The 20,577-nt window shown below is 43.8% G+C and overlaps 1 protein-coding gene across 1 annotated transcript in view; it reads right to left on the bottom strand.

The window, feature by feature from the left end:
- Positions 1-17,316: 17,316 nt before the first annotated feature.
- Positions 17,317-20,577, bottom strand: part of ARHGAP20 (Rho GTPase activating protein 20) — a 51,577-nt gene continuing 48,316 nt past the window's right edge. Inside the window, exon 14 of the mRNA XM_026035053.1 lies at positions 17,317-19,163. Within this exon, the coding sequence (XP_025890838.1) occupies positions 18,112-19,163 (1,052 nt within the window). The 3' untranslated portion in view covers positions 17,317-18,111. The remainder of the gene's footprint in view (positions 19,164-20,577) is intronic.

The raw sequence follows: 20,577 nt of genomic DNA, 5'->3' as shown, positions 1-20,577 counted from the left end.
TTTTTGTTCTTCACCCAGGGAAAGCTGTTCATTTAAAAGGCATGTGTAAAAAATCAGCTCTGGTGGTCCGCACAAGACAGCATTTAATTCTGATAAATATGTGCATAGCATTTTCCAAATCTGGTAATTTTTGGATTTGTCTTCAAGTGCATCCACAGTACAAGCTCTGAAAGATCTTTTTTTTTTTAACTTGGCTTTGCTAAATGACAAACACAGGCCTATAAAACCAAGATATTGGCTAGACAACTGCATGCTTGGTTATACAACAGTATCAACTCAGACTTCCTAGTATATCTGATAAATTTATGTCAAACCTGTTTAAATTATTTTTTGCCCRAAGTTGACTTTACTGATGTCAGTTGTGTTTTCAAAGCAACGTACACAATTTACCTCTTAGTTTTTGGAAGTTTTCAAGTGAAATCTCCAAATCCCCATCGCTGTCAGTGGAACCTAGGCCATGTTTGGCATCCTTTAGGGTAGTGTCAAGCCCTCTCAATGTCTGGGATGGTACCTCCAGCACCTCTGGAAGCATGAGCCACTGCAGGAGCTCAGCGGTGCCTACAGACCATCAGGAGTAACAGCTTGAGTGGTTAAAACCTTAGAGATGAAGACAGTAAGAGTAGATTTAAGGGAAGGAGCTCTAGGACTGAAAGCTATCTGTAGGAGTCAGTTGACCTTTGGACAATTCTTAGCAAAACTGCTCACATTTGATTGTGGATCAGATTGCTGCTTTTCAACAGCCTTTATTTATAAGGAAACAGAATGTTGATAATTCTAAAAATGACATGAAATTTGGCCTCAAATYATTTGGAGGATGGTGGTCTGCAAAGGCTTTTCTATTGCTATTTTTAAATGCACTTCCCAGGAGCAGGGATTCAGTCGAAGAAATCAGCTGAGGAGTTCTTAGGGTGAGATTGTTCTCAGGATAGACCTTTTGGGTGCAAGATGCATGAGCCCACAAGCACTGATATGAGCTATGTGGCCTCCACAGGGTCATGTTGCCCTAGAAGGCAAAATCTGTGTCTTGATGAAAGAAAACTGCTGAAAGATCTGTTCAGCAATCAGTGTAACGAGGTGAATAAATAGTTGTTATTGGACTACCTAGTTAGAAAAATAGACCTGTTTTTGGAGTCCTTTCATTAGACCAAAACAATAAATTTCAGGCTAAACCCTGATTAACCAGCAATGGTTTTTACTCTAAACAATTTAAATTATCCAATTAGACAACTTGAAAGAAAAAGAGTAGCAGATATCTTTGTGTCCAAGAGGAAGATCACAATGTACAGAGTTGATCTGATGTTAGCCACCATGGTGCTGAGAATCATCTGTGACCCTAAATGATCAGAAGACAGGTGATGGGAGAAGATATTAATGCACCATGCAGCCAATATTTCCGTGATATTAAATATGGGCAGCGATCATGCATTTTAGTTCCAGCTTTCATCTTTTGAAGGTGTCTGTAAGTCTCTCCTGAGAATCAGAAGATGAGARTCAGAAATGGATTGTGAAAATAGCTCTCTTCCTGGTCCTTGGATATTTATGGGWCTTTGTCAGTTGGTCAGGGGAGTCACTTTTGGCAACTAATGATCATTTAGTTTTCACCTACATAAACTTCCTGAAAGCATCTTGGATGACCCTGTTACCTATGACTTTGATAATTCCATCATAACAAGGTATTGTGGAGACATCTAGTCCAACAAACACCAAATGGAAGTAGAACTTGCCAGAGCAACTACACTGCAAGCCAAGATGTATTGCTTCTGGTGACAAGGTTGCTGTAGGTGGGAGATACTTGGAAATCTAGAGGGGGATTGAGGGCAAAAAAGAGAGTTCTAAGGAGAGTTATTTCAAGGTGTGATCTTTCAGCTAGGTTGTAATTATCCAACATTTTTCAATATATTGCCGGAAGGAGAAGGAATAATATGGGTTGGAAGCTGTTTGTTTRTTTGTTTTACTGCCAGTCTGCCTGAAGTAGGTAAATAATCAGACACTATCAATTGTCTTGGGAAATTAAGGAAATTAGAGTAGGAGGATTACAGAAATTTTTAATCACTCCTGGCTCTGCATCTAAAGATATTTTCCATGGTGAAGATGAAGCTTCTTTTCCCCACCACATGCGCTGATCAGCTACAAGGTCACAAGGAACTTCTGTGGAGAGCCTTGGATGACACAAAACCTCCTCTGCTGCTGTGGCAGCAACCCTACTTCTRCAGCCCTTGAGCACCTTCCATCAAGCAAAGCCCATAAGGGCAAAGTGGAATGAGAATTGCTGTGATCAGTCTTTATAGGAGCTGGGTCATTTYGTCCCCTGAAGCCTGACTGTTGGCAGCTATTCTTTTTTTCCCCCTATTTATTTATTTATCTATTTATTTTTCATTGATGAAAGGTTATTGCCCACTTAGGCCTAGCCTAGTACTTCATAGCTGGTAATTTATCCACTCTCTTAAGGTCTCCAGTGCCAGGACATGTTTTAAGGTGATTTTACATTTTGTATTTACTGGTTTTCATTACTCAAAATTTTTACTAATCCCAGGTTTATGAGCTTAGTTGGGGCCACCAGCTATGCAGCCACATGTTTTAATATGTCCTCTGCTTAATCRTTGCACTTGAGATGCAATTTGTAGATCCACCAAATTGACCCATAATATCTTATCCTGTACAACAAGACATTTTTTCTTGATTTGTGAATTTGGTGTGCTCAGATGCTGACTTCTTGTTGTCCATATTAGGACAATCTCTTTCACAACAGAGACCATCTCTGTTTCCAGAAATCATCTTCTGAAGATGTCCTGAGAGAGAGCACGTGCCCGTACATACAACAGAGCTGGAAATAGAAGTGTGGCATTTATTTGTCAGGCCAAACATCAAATGGCAACTAGGTAGTAAAAAAGGTAATAAATAGCTGAGCTATTTAAATGTATTTTGTGGGTGATGGTGATGGGTGATGATGACATTATTGGAAAGTTTTTGTTACAGGACAGTTAAAAATAGAGTTAATAACTCTTGCAGGCAATTACCCTTAAAAATCATATCTTGYTCCTTACCTCAGTGGGTAGCTAAGTGGGATGATGCAATTTTGTATGGGACCAGAATGGATGAAAGTGAGAAAACCTGATCCCAGGTTTTCATGCCAGGTTTCTCCCTAAGAAATGCCCCTGCCACAAACCTTACCTCTATGCAACTGATGGGAGGTCGCATGGAGACAGGAGAGCCACCTGAGAGCTGCACAGAAGAGCCACCTGAGCAGCARGAAGTGTTTTCCCTTGGAAATGCAAGTGCAGGGCTGGCTGCATGGGTGACATCTGCCAATGGACAGGTATATTTCTGCACAAACAGGCAGCCCCTGGGATGYGCCAGGTGCAATAATCCTCCCTGCTTCACCCTGCCACATGTAGGTCAATCTGGAGGATTTGTGACTTCCCTTCAATGCACCTCACACAGCTGAAATAAAGTTAACTATGGACAGAGCTGGTGCTTTTAACAGCCAAAATGGGATTTTACACCTTAGGCATCTAAATTCCACCTAAATCCTAGAGAATCTTTTAGTTTGCTCTCTAGTCCTATGCAGTATCATGCTGAATTTGGGAGCTGTCTCTCCACCTGAACTTTATTTTCCTGTTCTGTGAAGTTAGGAATCTGCATATGATCAAGACACCCTGTTCTGGGTCCTGCTAATACCCCAGCTGTGTATAATCAATATAGGGGAGTGCCTATAATTCTGGGAAAAAAAAAAAAAAAAAAAAAAAAAAAAAAAAAAAAAAAAAAAAAAAAAAACAGATGCAATTTCCCTTAAGGAGTAAGTGGACTCAGTCCCACAGAGAGCCTTTTTTCATCAGCTCCATGTGCAGTGAAGAAGGGCTAGCAGGTAACAGAGCTGGCTGGAATTATCCACTGAAGACTCCTGAGTGTGATGGACTCCATGGGAATGCTGGTGTCATGATTGGACTCACCTGGCTCACTCCAGCCCCTGATGCTCGGGTGATGGAAAGGACTAAATCAGCAGTCAAGGCTCCCTGTGCAAAGCATGGAGCAGAGGGCACTCTTTTCCTCCCCAAAAATGGCTTGGGATGGAGGACGTTCCTGTCTGACTGCTCCTTCAGCCATGGAGGAAACCTAGCGCTAATTCCAGACTAATTTGTGGATGGTTGAAATCTTCAAGAGGATGGTCTGTCCCCTTCTTCTGCAGCTAGAGGGCTAAAATTCAGGCACAGATAAACCTTACCTAGGAGCCCAATCTGGTTCTTAAAAAAAAAAAAAACAATAACAACAACAAAAACAGGTCCTAAAGGCAGAATAAAATAAAATAAAAAAAAAAAAACCTGCATTTGGAAACTCCTTACAATGATCTGAATTTTCTCTGATGTGGGCAGAACTGAACAAAACACATTCTTCCACGTTTACTAATTGAACATTAAGGTTCAAAGGACAAAACACCTGGACTAGCTTTAGGACTAGGACTGGCTTTAGTCCTAGTTCCACTGAAAGGAGCTTAAAAGGCCTGATCCCTATGGAATCGATGGGTTGCTGCCTATGGGAGCTGGGATACAGACACGTGAACCACTAAACTGTTTCCTGGATGTTAATTCGGGCAGCAGAGTCTCCTGTGGCTGCCCCAGCAGAGCAAAATGTGCTGCTGCCTAATGGGGACAGAGGGAAGAGCCGCAGTCCAGTTTTTTCACCAGCCTGCGGCAGAGGGAGGGAAAGCCCAGGATCCACTCCATTAATTTTCCAGCCAGAAGCCAGTGCTGTTTTTCTAAAGAGAGAAGGAAAGGATCTGAGAAATAGGAATAAATTGGGTTGACATGCTCATTGAGGGCATGCTGCATGAGAGGGTGTCACTTCCGTAGTGCTGTTTGGAAGAACAAGACTTTGAGCAGCTGCAGGAAGCAATTGYGTCTCAGTTGCTGTTTGCTCTGGCACATCAACAGCACATCAGCTCCTCCACCAGCTTTCTCCCCCTTCCCTTTGACTTCCCCATCCCCATCCTCTTCCTCTTCACCTTTCTTCTTTCCTGTCCTTCACTTCATGTTTTCCCTTTCCCTTCCCTTTCCTTTCCCCTTCCCACTGCCTGTGAGGCTCACAAACCTGAGTGGGGAGCTGTTGAGCAATGTCTTTGCAGACACTTCCCCTGTAAACCTCGGGATAATATCTAAGCAAAATGATCTCTGATATGGGAGAGGAAAGTAGTGTGTCCTCTCCAGAAGGCACATTAAGAGGCCTATTCCTGCTGCAGATGAGCCCCAGTTCCGCTTTACTGAAGACCAAGCACTGAATAGAGTTCATTTTTGCCATTCCAAACTGGAGTGCAAAGCTGTGTAACGAACTGCTTTAAAGTGAGCACAGCTTTCATGAAAAACTTAGGCTGCTTCTCAATATTTGGCTACTGCATCTGCAAGGTGTTTTACAGGAGCCAGCTTGGGAAGAAGACCGTGGTTAGATCTGGTTTAAGACCTGCAAGGCCTGCAGAGAGCGCGACATGACCGCTCACGATGGGCCGCAGGAGCACCCGGCCATAGCAGCCCCGCTCCCTGCCGCCTTGCTGAGGCCTACGGTGCCGTTGCTGCCGCAGCAGTAAACTGCTGATATTGCCAGGAATTTGCATTTCTGGTTAAACTAAAGCTCAAAACTTCAAATGAGAGACCTCAGAGAGCTAATTAGCGCAGAGACTCATTAAATGCTAAAAAAGTGCCTGCCTAGGTAGATGGAGCATTCAGACTGTTATTTCCCAAAGGCAAATTCATCTCTCCCTCTTTAAGGTTTATCTGGAGAAATCCAGGTCCTTTCAAGCTGCTCACACTGTGCAGGGAATGCCAATCTACATGATAGACCCGTGCTTTGTACACGGGCTCTGAGGCCTGCACCTTCCCCCTTGGAGTGAATTACTCCAGGCTCTTTACTGCGGAAACTCCAGGTGCTCAGGACTCTGTCTTTAATTCAGACTCCCCGAGGTATATGTCTCCCTTTTTTCCTTATGCTGCTTGCAAGCCCAGCCTGCTTTCCTTGAGGCCTTTTTTGGTAGCCCRCTGGGCTGTTTCGGCAGCCTGGGCCACCGCTTGGCAGCCCGTGGCCGGTCCTGCTGCCCCTCAGCTCACATGAGCTCCTGGTCTACACGTCCACACTGGCACTTACACGCCCTTCGTATAGAAGGGTGACTCCGGTTAAGACCAACTGCACAAACCCCATGTGATGGATTCCTTCACAAGGCTTCTGAGGGATTCAGATGACACTGCCTCTACACCAGTTTTTAAATAATGCTCCATTTGTCCTACGTAATGCAACCCAATATTCAGATAAATGGAAACTTCTCCCGTATTGCTATAACCAGTGAAAAACTCTCCCTATATAATCAGAGTGGTGTGTAGCACCAATCTCAGTAAAAGCAGCAGACCTCACATGACTCCAGCTCTGCTGAAGATGATGGGGAACATGGTACCCATCCATGTACYCATCCATGTACCTGTAATGACTGGACCCCAGCCATTATTTTCTGGATTCAGAAACACTTTAGTCCTTTCATATTCCTCAGTGTGCTTAAAACCTCTTTCTCCAGATAGGTGTTTGGGATTCGAGGTGGGGAGTCCCAGCTGCTGCTCAGACCTCATCAGTCACCTCTCACCGAGGAAACTCCCAGCAAGAGCAGAGCAGAGTGAGGAGTGACAGACCAGAGCCCAAACACCCAACACCAGGGCTGAAACTGGGGATGAGGAGAGCAGAGCTGGCTCTGCCCCAGCCCCAGGGCTGCAGGGTGACCATGTGATTAAAAATCTTTTTTTTTTCAAGCTTTCACCACATACTTCTGCTTGCTGCTCCTGTTGTTGTTTGGTTGGTTTGTTTGTTCTGAAGAATAAGGTCACCTTGCTAAGTAGGGCTTGTCCTTCTGATTAAAAAGATGATTCTAAAAGAAATTTTTTTCTTTTTCCCCTTGGAAAAAAAAATGGCAGGTGACGCTGAAAACAAATCTTGAACGGATGTTTTTGTCAGTTCCTTGTAATCAATAGCATCCACAGAGAAAAAAAAAAAAAGCTGAAATCAAACATCAGCAACGGAACAGGCTGAATCCATGGCATTTGGGCTGACCTATTTTACCATCATGTTGGCTGAGAGGAAAATAAATCAAAGTAATCCAGTCTCCTGGATGCATTTTCTTAAGTTCGTTGGGTGTTCTCCCAAACGTTTTCCAAGGTTCCTTTAGAGGGAACCACTCGAGCACCTGAGCTGTGTTCCTGGGTCGGCAGATGCCCCTAGTAAAATGCTGCTCTCGAGATGAAGAGAGGCGGCATGGGAGTCTGCATGCTAAACCTGTTCCCTCCCAAAGCCCCTTCTCAGTATGCCAGTGTGGGATGTGAGACATTTTCATCTTCATTTTGACTTGCAAATGTATGGAGATTGATGATAAAATTAAATATGTTTCTCCCCATGGACCTGCTCACTGAAGCTGAACCCCAAACAGCTCAATCTGGAACATGCAGCCACTTTGTGGATTTCAGTGCTTCTCTTGTCACTTCTCTTGTCACCTAGGCAAAATTGAAGAAATAAGATCGAAGAAATAAGGAGTGATATAAAAATAGCAGCATGATTTTAATAACAAAAGGACTCTGAGCTCTTTTAGTGAAGATGACAAGAACAATATCTGAGACCTTGGTCACTGGAAACACGGACAGGACCAGGAACTGCCTGCTCCAGATCTAGCCTGCTCCAGATCTAGCCTTATACAGACTGGTTGGTGCTGCGAGCTGGTGACTCTGAGTGTGATGGACACTCTTAGAAGATGCCAAGAGTTGGTTTCCTGACAGAAACAAAGAGGGGGACCTGGCCTCACCACTGAATTTGCAACATTTCTTATTCATGACTTTAGGTAATTAAGGAATCAATTCTATAGTCAGTGCCTGTGGATATAGGCACGAAGAGAAGTGGTTTCACAGCTGTTCAGAAAGCGCCTCTGTCTGCCTAGTTTAGGTATCCAAATATAGACAGGGAGGGTCTTGCTTGGACTCCCTCTAAGGCATCTGCTTTTCTCTGTTGACTCTACTGGAAGTGCATGTGCTTCCCTGAGGGAGGCTCTGCATTAATATTGCAAATTTACAGGGTAAATAATTGCCTGCTCCAGATCTAGCCTTATACAGACCCTACATCTAGAGCATGTTCTGGGAAACAGGCCCAGGAGAGAGGACTGAAGCACCCTCCGTCTCACAGTGAGTCCAGGCAGAGCTGTAGACGGAGCCCRTGTGCTGGGGCTCCCAGTGTGATGTTCTGCCACCTGAACCTCCATCTGCAGTCAGATTATTTCTTTCCTTGGAAAACGTCTCAACCTAAAATGGTTTTTAGCTGTTTTTCTGTTGCATATGCACAATGAAGGGCCTCTTGGGATGCTTTAAATATTCCAGAAGTAAATCAGTATTTGCTCTGAAATTTGCTCTGAAAGTGGATCCAGGTATAGGTGCTCCAGTCACATCTTTGATCTGCTCAGAAGGGCTATATACATCAGTGGACATATATATGAAGGTAGAACTTTTGCCCTGTCTCCACAGCTCTCCTCTCCATGGACCATGCGACTGGCAAGGGTAAAGCAGCGTCAGTGCAAAGCTGGGGGTTTCTCAGGCAGCAAAGGATAAAAATCCAGACGAAGAGAAGCGTGGGGCTGTTTTCMGGGCAGGCAGCAGTCCTGTCAGCGTTTCTTCCTAGCTAATGATGTATGTTCTTCTCCTGCAGCTGCACTTAGTTCCAGCCTCTCAATTTGCTTCCAGGAGGCTGAACSTGGCCCCATGGGATGAGTGTACAAAGGCATCAAAGGACGCTGAGCTTCTCAGCCAAGACATTTGTGGATCWTTCCCTACACAACTCCATTCATGAGCACAATCCATTTGTCCGAGGTGCTCTGGCCTACCCTGCAGTCCTGGTCTGTCTTTCTTGTAAGTTTGGAGAAGAAGCAAGGCTGGAGAAGAAAGGCTAGAAGAAGGCAGTAGGGCTACAGGCAGCACTTTCCCTCCCTTTCCCAGGAGAACTTTTCATATAATCATAGAATCATGGAATCCTTAGGGTTGGAAGGGACCTTTAGAGATCAGCTAGTCCAACCCCGCTGCACACGCAGGATCACCCAGAGCACAGGGCTGCATCCAAGCGGGTTTAGAAGATCTCCAGAGAAGACTCCACAACCTCTCTGGGCAGCCTCTTCCAGGGCTCTGGCACCCTCACTGGCAAGAAATATTTTATTAAGTTCCAGTGGAACTTTTGGTGCTTCCAAGAGCTTTGGTGCTTTCCAAGAGGAAACAAGAGGCTGTTTCCTCTAGTCCTATCAGTGGCCATTGCTGAAAAATTTCACACAAGCAAACCTATAGCTTATGGCTTAGGGCAAGTTATGGCTGGGGACGCATAGCTGAGGAGCAGAGAGATGCTGTTTGGAGGAAGTATGAAATACATGTCAGAGCTGGCAGTGCTGGATCGGAGGGAGGTGCAGTGTTTATAATCACCAGGTTGGGATGAAAGAGACAGAAATGGACCAGACACTGATGGATGGAAGCTGAGAACCAGTATGAAATGTTAACTTGGCTTCTATTCAAGTGAAAAGCTAGCCTAGGTTTCTAATGGCAGCTAGCTGGCACGGGCATCTAAGGATGCACCCAGGCAGCTAAGAAAATGTACATTCAAATGCCAAATGAGGGGAAGTAATGTACCTACAACTTGCAAATCAAGACAAAACACAGAAGACTTACAGGTGGTGAGGAAGATTACCCTTTTTTTTAGTAAATCCGTGTGAGCCAGGCTTTCAGAATCTAAGGTTAGCATAGACGAGCAACTCCCAATCTTACTTTGGTACCATCATCCTGGAGAGCATCCTCCCCAGCTCACCCAGGGTGGCAGACATGCCTAGATGCCCTCCCCAACCCTTATCCCAATGTAGAACCTCAGCCTGTGATCTCCTCTTGGACACACACAACCTTTTAGCCCCACCAGACCTYTGGTTATAGAGATACTTGAGGTGGAAGCAATCATCAAGGATGTCTAGAGTAGCCTGGGCTTCCTTTGTAGCCACCAAGAGCTACAGGCACATCCAGGACATCTATTACCCTCAGCCTAAGGGAGATGCTTTTGCTGGCTCTGTCATTAGTTTTCAGAGCCTGATTCCATGCCAGCCATGAAGGAAAATTACCTTGGAGAGCATTCATCGCTTTATAAGATTAGAGTCTCTGCATTCCTAGCTGAGAGTTAAGTAAATTCACATGCAGGCTCTATTAAAGATAAAAATACCTTGGAAGGGTAGGCCTGGCCTAACRATTCATTTCACAATTGGGCCTCTTCTGTGCTCACAGTGCCTGCTTCTCCTGACCACAAGGCAGGGCAAGGATTTTGTTTACAGAGACCCATTCGCAGAGCTGTGGCTTTTATGGACTTTCTGAAGGTGAGAAAAGAGAAGAATTTACATTATAAAAATTCTTGGCAACGTTGGGGTTGGCAACCTGGAGTCTGCAGGTTCTGTGTAATAAACTAATTACCAAGCTGTTGAATTTATACACCTCAGACAAGCATACTGTAAACTCATATCTCAAGGTAAAAAAATGTAAAAAATTCAGACTTTGGTTTTACCAAACCTTTTATTGCACAAATTCTTCTTCTTTATTTTTAATCTAAACAGGATGTGAAGTACTGAATACATTTACTTGGTCCTTACCACAATGAAAAAATATATTCAAAATCTCTACTTGGTAAAATAATATATAGATCTCTGTAATATAAATTAAAATTGAAGATGGAAACCYGATAGGGAGCAATTTTTCCAGCAGGAACATCTAGTATGGTTTCTAATTTATTTAGAAAATAGGTAGATGAGCTTCAGTCTGGTAAGGAATTTGCACATACACAATCTTAGCAACTGCCTATTTGCAAATTTGAGCTAAGCCCAAACCTAAGCACCTTCCAAAATTCTAATGCTGTATCTACATGGAAAAGTACAACTTCTTTCATATGCTTATACACAGGAAGGTTTCTCGCATTGAAACTTTTTCATAGCCTGAAAACCTGTTAGAAAATAAATTACAGGTGAAAAATTTATAGGAGATAAATTTTTACTGCACCGGTTTTTGCTTCTGGCCACATATTTGCAAGCATTTAACTATTTAGAGAGAGGCATATCGCAATGCTGTGGAAGGTGGGTTCAGGTGGGTCTAAGCAATTATGTGCTTAGGTGCYAACATATACTCATGGCTCCAATTCCCAGAGACCAAATTTTGCTTGAAAAATGGTTAGAGGCAGGTACCACCTTGCCTATCTGGTCACAACAGGCTCCTGCAGGTCACACCAGGCTCCTGCAAAGGTCCTTGTGAAAACGGGGTGGTGGTGTCAAATGTGGGCTTGGCAAGTGCTCTAGGCTCTAGGCTCTAGGGCTGTGGACTCTGCTGATGGGTTTCCAGGGGTTCTGCTGGTACGGATGAGTTCTGGGGCTTCCCCCTGGCATCACCCCACTAGTGCTCACCAGGTCCTCGTGCTTGGGAGCTGGACTTCAATGACCAAAGCAGGGCACGTGCCACTGGAGCTGCTTCTGTAAGCACTCACTGTGAGGATTCACTATTGAGACCATCAGCCTCGCCTGTGCAGATRGGCGACATGGTCCCATCTCTCTCCCACCCTCATCTCATAGATGGTCCTTGGCTCCCTCACGCTCCCTTCAGCAGGGAGACGTGGGGAGCTCTGCATGTGGAAGAGGATCAGGGCGACAGCCTCTCCTTACATGGTAAAGTCAGAATCACAGCTGCACTTGCAAGGGTGAATTTGTAGCCATTTGACTGATATAGTATGTGACAAGAGGATCAAGCACAGAGAAATCATTTCTACATTGGAAACACCTCCCTTACGTAGGGTCACTGAATAGCTAAATTCTTAAATATTTGACTTAGCACAACTGGCAGTAGCTACCAGACTACTTGTCCTCTAGGAACTGTTGACATTTACAGTCAAGTCACTAAAAAATCTAGGCAAAATAAGGCCTGGAGCAAACCTAGCATTAGGAAAAACATTCCAGAATGCATTGCACGTAGTTATAAAACACAAGGGCGCCCAAAACCTTTAGGCCCTGTGTGGTAACTGTATCCTAACAGAAATATTCAACACCTTAAACCAAGTCTTTGGACATTAATGGGTCACTTGATTTGTCTTCACAGTGGCCTCAATGCAGAGATAACATTAATGAATCTTGAGAATAAGTGAAATCATTCAAGTGCTTCTGTGCATGGAAGAAAGCTGGCTCGGTTCTCTTATTATTTATTTAGGGCTGCATCGAGCTTCTCCGCCTTTCACACTTGGCAGGAGTGAAGGCCCGTTCACAGAATCACAGAATATTCAAGGTTGGAAGGGAACTCTAGAGATCATTTAATCCAACCTTCCTGCTCAAGCAGGCACACCTASAGCATGTGGCACAGGGCGGCAKCCAGGYGGGTTTTGAAGACCTCCAGAGTAGGAGACTCCACAACCTCCCTGGGCAGCCTGTTCCACTKCTCTGTCACCCTAACAGTAAAGAAGTTCCTCCTCACCTGGAGACTGAACTTCCTGTGTTTCAGCTTATGCCCATTACCCCTCATCCTGTCGCTGGCCACCAATGAAAAGAGCTTCCAAAGGGAAGTGGCCTTATGTGAATGCCAAAGATGAGGCTGAGCAGAGATCCTTGGGTCCTCCTCTTCATATACTCAGCGAGGGAGATGTCCTGAGCATGACCATGGCCTTGGCTTCTCCTCCAGATGGTCCCTCAAGTGCTGTGTGTGGATGAAGCTGTCCCAGCTGTCTTTCTGTGAGTATTCACCTCTTTTGGATCTGTTGGGAAATACACACCACCATCATCTCCATTCCTGATATAAAAGGGAGTCTGAAGATCAGGTGTAAGACTAGGACTTTTGCTGGTTTCTTAGATTTTTTTTCTGGATTATTTCAAAAATCAGCACTACTGTCTGTTCCAAAATACTTTATTCAAATATCTGAGACCGCTACCTTTGAATTTCCCCAGCCTTGAAGAATGAGGGTCTGATTCCACTTTTCTGCTGATTCAGGGACAGGTTTTGGAGTCACTGCCATCCCTCCTCCAGACATAAGCCTGTGTCAGTAATCTGTGTCAGGCATATAAAAATTTCCTTTGTCTGGTTTAAGTCATTTCTTCCCTATAGTTCTCAGATGATAACTAGTAACAGACATGCACAGACACACTATATTTTATTTCCTACAGAAAGGGAACAAGTTGCTGCCACTTGGACATACTTTCTCCTGATCATGCTTTTTATACCATGTTTGATCCTTTTTTCCAATGTCCCTTGCAATCTTCCCTCYTCTGTATTCTGGGCTTGCTGAGCAGCGGGGACAGCTGGGTTTGGTGTCACACCAAAGGCAGATGAGTGTCTTCTTTACTCTGCCCTACAAGACAGAGTTTGGGTATACAGGGTGAGCAAACCCAGCAAATGGGACACAGGCAAARCTGACCAGAAAAGAAGCATTCCACTGAACTTCTGTTTCCACGTGTCAAATTCAGCATAGGAAACTCCAAGAAAATTATTCCTTGCCTGTAATTGTTATTATTATGACATTCGAAGCCTAAGAAGGAGAGAGAATATGTCACATAAGAAGTTCACGCTTGCTGATGGAAAGGCCCTGAGGGTGTCTCTTGGTGAGCTGGACATGAGCCAGCAGCGAGCCCTGGCAGCAGAGGCAGCCAACAGCTCTCTGGGCTGACAGAAGMAGAGATGGAGGGAAGGGATGATCCACCTTTACTCAGCACTCATCAGACCACATACTAGATACGGCATCCAGTTTGGGGCCTGCTGATAGGAGAAAGGCATCAATACATTGAACTAAGTTCAGGGCAGGGCCACAGAGATGGTCAGGGCTGGAGCKCTTGCCCTGTGAGGAGAGGCSGAGAGAGCTGGACTTGTGTAGCCTGGGCTGGAGACAACTTCAACTTCAGGGACACCTCTGAGCAGCTCCTGGCACCTATGAGGAAGTCACTGAGCAGATGGAGCCAGGCTCTTTGTGGCGGTGTGTGGTGAGAGGATGAGGTTATGTTTGAGGTATGTATGTGGTAGGTATGTTAGGGATCAAAGGAAACCAACTGAAGCAGCAACTTGTGTTTCCCTGCTTGCTCCAGGCAGAGGCATCGTACTGGGCTGTGGATGTGGTAGAAAACGAAGTAACAAGTCTGTGCTCCTGAGCAAAGCCATTAAGAAATTTATTGTCTTATGTAGACACCATTATAGTTGTGATAAACCCAGAATGGTCAACAGGTTTCMCACAGAATCACAAACTGGTTGAGGTTGGTAGGGATCCCTAGAAATCATCTAGCCCAATCCGCCTGCTTAAGCAGGGACTGGTTTCACCCTGCACTTTGTGCACCAGTGGTTTGGAGAGGTCCTGCTCGGGTGACACCTCTGTGCTAGGCTGGGTGCTGCATAAGTGAGAATGAGCAGAATGACCCTGTCCTGGCCTTGACATGGAGACAGGACCAGCAGTGGGACTGGAACAGGAAACAGGCAGGTAARTGTGCCCAGTGCCACAAAGCTGGTTGACGGCAAAGATGGAAATAAACTGCAGACCATGAGGCTATTGCAGACTCCACGAGACATGGAGACCATGTCCCCAGAACAGGAAGGGAATTGGACCAACACGTATGAACAAAGAGTCTGGTAGTTTGGGGCATGGATAAAGGGACAACTTCTGTTAATGAGTTGTGCTTCAGCCCTAGGATCTATAGTCTGTTTTACTGGAACCATATAAACTAGTTTAAGTGAAGAATAGATGCCACAAATCTTCTTTTGTCCCAGATTGGGCTGTATCAGAGAGATAAAGCTTGTGGGGAAGAAGCAGCAGCATTTATGTGACCAACAGACAGAGCTGAAAAAGCCCCCCTAGCCCCTGGCAACTTTTAAAGCAGGCTGAGGACAAATTGCTCTAAAGTTAAATGAATCTCCAAAAGCACCTGAAAGCAAAGCTGTTCGGTACTTGTGAACCAGAGGCAGGATGCTCAGCTTTGATAAGATCATGAGCTCCTAAGGGACAGAAAGAACAAGCAGGAGAGGTAATTTGTTATTTTATTTGGTGTGTTTGACAGCAGTGAATGAGCAGTCAGTGCCACTTTTTCAGCTCTAAGAAGTCAGTCATTTATTCTACTATTTTTTTTTTCTCTTTCCTGCTTCAGGAAAGCAGAATGTAGTTAGGAAACATCTCACCTACCACCTAAAGCTCCAACATTGAGCCCAAATCAGCCATCGTCTGCAGCAGGAGAAGATGTGGTGTCCACGGGGCCAGGAGCCCCACGTGCGCCCAGGCAGATGGCAGCTCCTCCTAGCCCAAAACCTTCTCACAGGCCATGAGCAGGCTCATAGAAAAGGTCAGGAGCTACAAAACCTTCTTCTTAAGATGCCCCAAACCAGGGAGCCTTTCCCCAGTCCCTCAGAGTTCCCATGGGAAACAAGGAGGGATCTTCTGGTACATTAACCCTCTGCTTCCTACTAATAGCAAAACACTGCTGCATTGGAGTCTTCAGAGTTGTGTCTTATACTCTGGGAATGCTTGGTATCATTTCTTTGGGATTTTAGCAGGATTTATTTCCCTTGTATCGAGCTGTAGGCAGCAGTGGCCCCCGCTAGCGCTCTCCTTTGTGGCCATCACAGAGCCGGCCACATGCAACAGCAGGGTACATGTCTGAAAAGACAGCAGTGCATTTTAAACTGCAGTAAATCTACACCCAGCTTGTTCACCATGTGTTTAAATCTGAAAGCACTCTGCCATTAGCTACAGCTCAAAAGCAGACACATAATTTGTTTCACGTTGAAGCACTCTTGGATATACTTTCGCCTCAGACCAGCAGAGATAAATGACTTGTTGGAAGGTACCATTTGCAGGACAGACCATTTATATTGCAGAGACTAGAGATTTTTCTAAAGCTTTATTATTGTGGCAATGAATCAGCATTTGCTACTTGATGTAATCTTGACAGCAGAGCACAGCAATATGCTTCTTACCACTTGGCAAAGAAATGCGGAGTAGCTGTTTTATTTCAATATAGAGGGTTTTTTTGTTTGTTTTTAAGGAGGTGAATAATTTCAAAATAGAGGTTTTTTTTGTTTGTTTTTAAGGAGGTGAATATGTAGGACTATTAGGTAAAAGGACTCAAAATACATACCAAGGAATTTACCTTCAGAAGGTGAAAAGATCAGATTTTGTGTATCAGTATTTGCACTAAAGATGGTGGAATCTGAAAAATGTAAGAATAAATTCCAGTGAAGTATTTGAGCTTGMAAAAAAAWAAATACAGATTAGTTTAGTTCTAAGTGAATGGTGTTTTATGGCATTTCCTGGGTCTCTACAGATGCAGCTTTGCTTACAGATAGATACAATGATTTCAGGATCAGACCCCAGAACAATAAGGGGTCTGATCCTGTGTTTTCAAGGAAGGATTTCTCCSACCTTGTAAAACACGACTTTGAATCTGTTGGAGACTGTTCATTCTCGCTGACACGAAGCTGAGAGGCTTTTGCATCAACAATACTTGGAAGGCACTTAGCGTAGTGGACAGCTTCACATTTACCACAGGTGCTCTGCAATTTGGGTGCCATGGCCAGGGCGCAGCTCAACAGGGCAGTGTGTGAAGCTCCAGCATTGGGGGGTGGTAACTGGAGGGCTGGGGGCTTCTGCAAAGGGAAAGCTAATGAATCCCTCCTCTTGCAGAAGYACTGCGTGCACACATGTGTGCCCACATGTTAATTTAACACTGGTGTTCCTTATTGCTTCTCTACAACCCTGCTAATACTAAAAAAAMCCCAATCTTGCCCCCGCTCCAAGCTTAATTTCTATTTCTGAAACGCTCTCTCTGCACCTCTGTAGTGCTGACTGCATTCCACTAGCTGAAGGCATCCTCCTTCCTCCGAATGAAGAGCAAAGGGGTAGGAAATCTTGTTAAATAAGGCTAAAATGTCACAAAAGTCAACAAAACGATGACATGCAATATGAATGATGCCATCCAAAGAGGAGAAAAAAAGCTGCAGTCATTTCCCATGCAAGTTTTGCAGAGGCATCACTGGGACTTCTGCTTCTGTAGCATTGACATCTAAAAAAAATTACACGGTATAAACTGAATTTATGACATAACAAATAATATTTAATATATAGCATTGAATGCATACACATCAATACCAGTGCTGTAACAACAAAACAGAACTCGTAAAATTAGCAGCAGTTTTTGCAAGTACAAAAATACACATTTCTTTTCAGAACATATATAATAGCAAAATTTTTCAGGATATATTATACAAACTCAAAGCATTTAGATAATGCATTACTTTTAATATATTATATGATGTTTTAAATGCTGCATAATAAAATTACATGTGTTCTGCTTGGAATAATACATAATGCCATTTACAGCCATGTTAAGAAACTATTCACAACTTAAATATGAACAGAACAGCCAACAGCACAATAAATGAAACACGCAGAGTTGGGAGGTGTTAGTTACAAGCTTCGGCATTTAACTTTACATATTTATGAGCTTTTTCTTTCTTTCTTTCCTTCTTTCTTTCTTTTGCAGTGTGAAAGAAATACCTACACCTATCAAACATACTGTATAAACATACAGAAAACAACACACTTACTCCTTGGAGGACAAGGGAAGTAATAACTATCCGTTTCAGACCAGTAGTATAATACCACAGTTATGGGATCTAGGCTGACTTTGCACGCTACGTCAAAACCACAAAGACTGGGACTCACATCCGCAAGGCTCAACACACGAGTAGTCAAGGGGAGAGTCCCAGCAAGCACCCGGCGGCCCCRGCGGGGCCAGGGAACAGGATACTTCTCTTAAGCATTTCCTGGGACCTTTTCAGATTTTAGGGAGCATTCTGTTTCTTGGCTCTTTAACAGTTTTTGTTATTCTTACAATAGTCTTGCAAAACTTTACATGGGAAAATTACTTTAACAATTCCCTAAGATAAAAAGAAAACCCATGAATCCTGGGACTGCTCAATTATATTTAAACAGCCTGGATATTAAACTTAAATTGAACACACATTAACACCAAAGGCATTTTTCATGGTGTTTATTTTAAGCGTAAGGTTCCTTCTGAAAAAGCTTTGGTCGATCTCTTCAGACTTTGGATTGCTGCAGTGCTCTTCTCAACCTCCTCTTTGATCTTGGATCTAGTCTGTCTCTTCCCGTGACTCTCAGAGGTAAGGGCTCAATGTCAGACGTAACCAAATAGCCATCCGCTGCTTCCGTAGGTTTCATAGGCCTGCTGTTGGTCTCCACCGAGCCCTCCTCAACCAAAGCWTCGGTAGGTTTTGGAGGTGCTGGCACCCCAGTGGGCTTAACCAAATAGTCATCACCTGCTTCAGTAGCAGCGTCTTCGTGTTTCTTTAGCAACTGGAAAGTGCTATCCAAAGGGGAGGAGGTTTCAGTTGGGGTAAATACAGATTGGTCTGAAAACTGAGAGAAAGCACTGTCCAGGGAGCTCATTGATGACAAAGATGGAGATGTCCCAGGAGAAGATAAGCTAGAAGAGCTAAATCCTGAGCAAATATTTAACCCCTCTGGGTTTGGAGGCAGGAGGCAATGGGACAGGTCCTTCTTTTCTATGTTTTGCCTCAKGTTGTCACTTTTGCCCACATTAATCCCTATAATCAAGCTTTGATTGATAAGCTTTTGCCCTTCCATCTGTAATGAACGAAGCTGGTGGAGATAGTCTTCATCTTCGTGAGACAGGAAAACGTCACAACTGGCTTTGCGCGCCGCCTTATCGCAGGTTTCACTGAGGCGGGTGAAACCAGGGGCCAGAAGGCCAATTGTGGGCTCTGAGGAGCGCCTGTGTCTCCTCGGGGTTTTAAGAGCACCTGAGGTAGTTGCTGAAGAGAAGCCCAATGCGCTGGAGCACAGAGATTCCTTCTCCGAGTTTTCTTGTGATGAAAACTTATGGTGTACGTCAACAGAAACGGTCAACTGTTTTGATTTGGTTTTGTTCCGGATTTCATCCACCTCTGTTTGCTCTGAATCACCATCACTCAGAGTAAAGACAGACTCCCTGCTCCTGTTGTCCTGATCTCTGTTCTTAATCCAGTCGCTAGATGAGGAGTCGGCTTCATCATTYGGCTCATTTTCCAGACTGTCATAGGAAGAGTCATTCAGATGGAGGGAAGCAACATCTGCAAAGACAAAACACTTGTTAGCGTGTTCGCAACCAAAGCACCCTGCTGACAGGCARTCCTATTCTGTTTGGAAAGTATCCCTTCTCTCCAGGGAGCATTAATGCTTTAAAGATCCTTCAAGAAGAAACGTCTGTAATTACAGGAAGAGAACTACCTTCTAACTTTGAAATTTCAGTTAAATTGCAGAGTTAATTTGCAGTTCAGTTGAGAAACGGAGGATGATAGGACAAATAAGGGTGAGTTTTTGTGGGTTTGTTCTTTTTTTCCAAGTCAGGACTTTTTGCAACAGCATTAATAATCCAACTGTAAACAAACAACAATTTGCATATAGAATATTAAATTTGTAATTTACCAAATGTTTCTTTTTGTTATAAAATGATCATTTAATCTTTTTTTTTTTTTTTTTAGACAAATGAAGAAAACAGGGCACACCTCATATACTTATATGGTATTTCCAAAATTACAAGATTTTTCACAGATACACTAGGAAGACAGGTCTCCTTTCCATTTCAGCTGAGCAGTGTGCCCCTGTGCCTTGTTCCATATAGCTGATGATAATTTTATAGAACTACAATAAATCTCTTTCGCTCTGGGGTAAACTAACTTAAATTTATCTCACACTTGCAGCATACTGAACCGCACGGCCCAGGGCAGGCTTGCAAGCTTGGTGAGCTTGTSGGGCTGAGCTCAGTCCCAACAGAGCAGGTCAGCAGGTTCCATGAGCTTGCACTGGTATGGGGAGGAAGCCCAAATGTCACTAGTTTTCACAGGAGACAGGGCAGGAAGAGTTTAGGATGGTCACAATCAGTCAAGCTGGCACTATCAACTCCCACGGTCGCTGTCAGCATAGGCTAGCCGTGACAATATTCACTTTACAGAAATGCTGTTACAGAAATATTTTAAGGAGAGATCTCAACCTCCCAGAAAAAAATATATACTGACACACAGCTGAAGAGGAAAAGGGAATTAGTGATATTCTGAAACACTTTGCATACAATCAGCTAGTTAATGAGACATTTTCAGGCTCCAAATTCCATCATTTTTCTAAACTAAGCACAAAATCTGCAAATCTCATAAAAAATGGGAGACTTCTATCTTTTAGTAATAAAGAACAGATATTTTCAACCCTAATATGATGGTGTGACATCTATATTAAATCCATTGCTGCTCTCTGACTTTCTGATATTCTTAAGAAATATAGCTTGGAGGCAAAAATTCTGTATTTGAGATCTTTCTTTCTTTCTTTCTTTCTTTCTTTCTTTCTTTCTTTCTTTCTTTCTTTCTTTCTTTCTTTCTTTCTTTCTTTCTTTCTTTCTTTCCTTCCTTCCTTCCTTCCTTCCTTCCTTCCTTCCTTCCTTCCTTCCTTCCTTCCTTCCTTCCTTCCTTCCTTCCTTCCTTCCTTCCTTCCTTC

The sequence above is a fragment of the Nothoprocta perdicaria genome, unplaced genomic scaffold (assembly GCF_003342845.1).
Source record: "Nothoprocta perdicaria isolate Ctin4 unplaced genomic scaffold, notPer1 scaffold_155, whole genome shotgun sequence".
Lineage (NCBI taxonomy): Eukaryota > Metazoa > Chordata > Aves > Tinamiformes > Tinamidae > Nothoprocta > Nothoprocta perdicaria.
The sequence above is the reverse complement of the archived record's forward strand: the minus strand, read 5'-3'. Positions and strand labels throughout refer to the sequence as shown.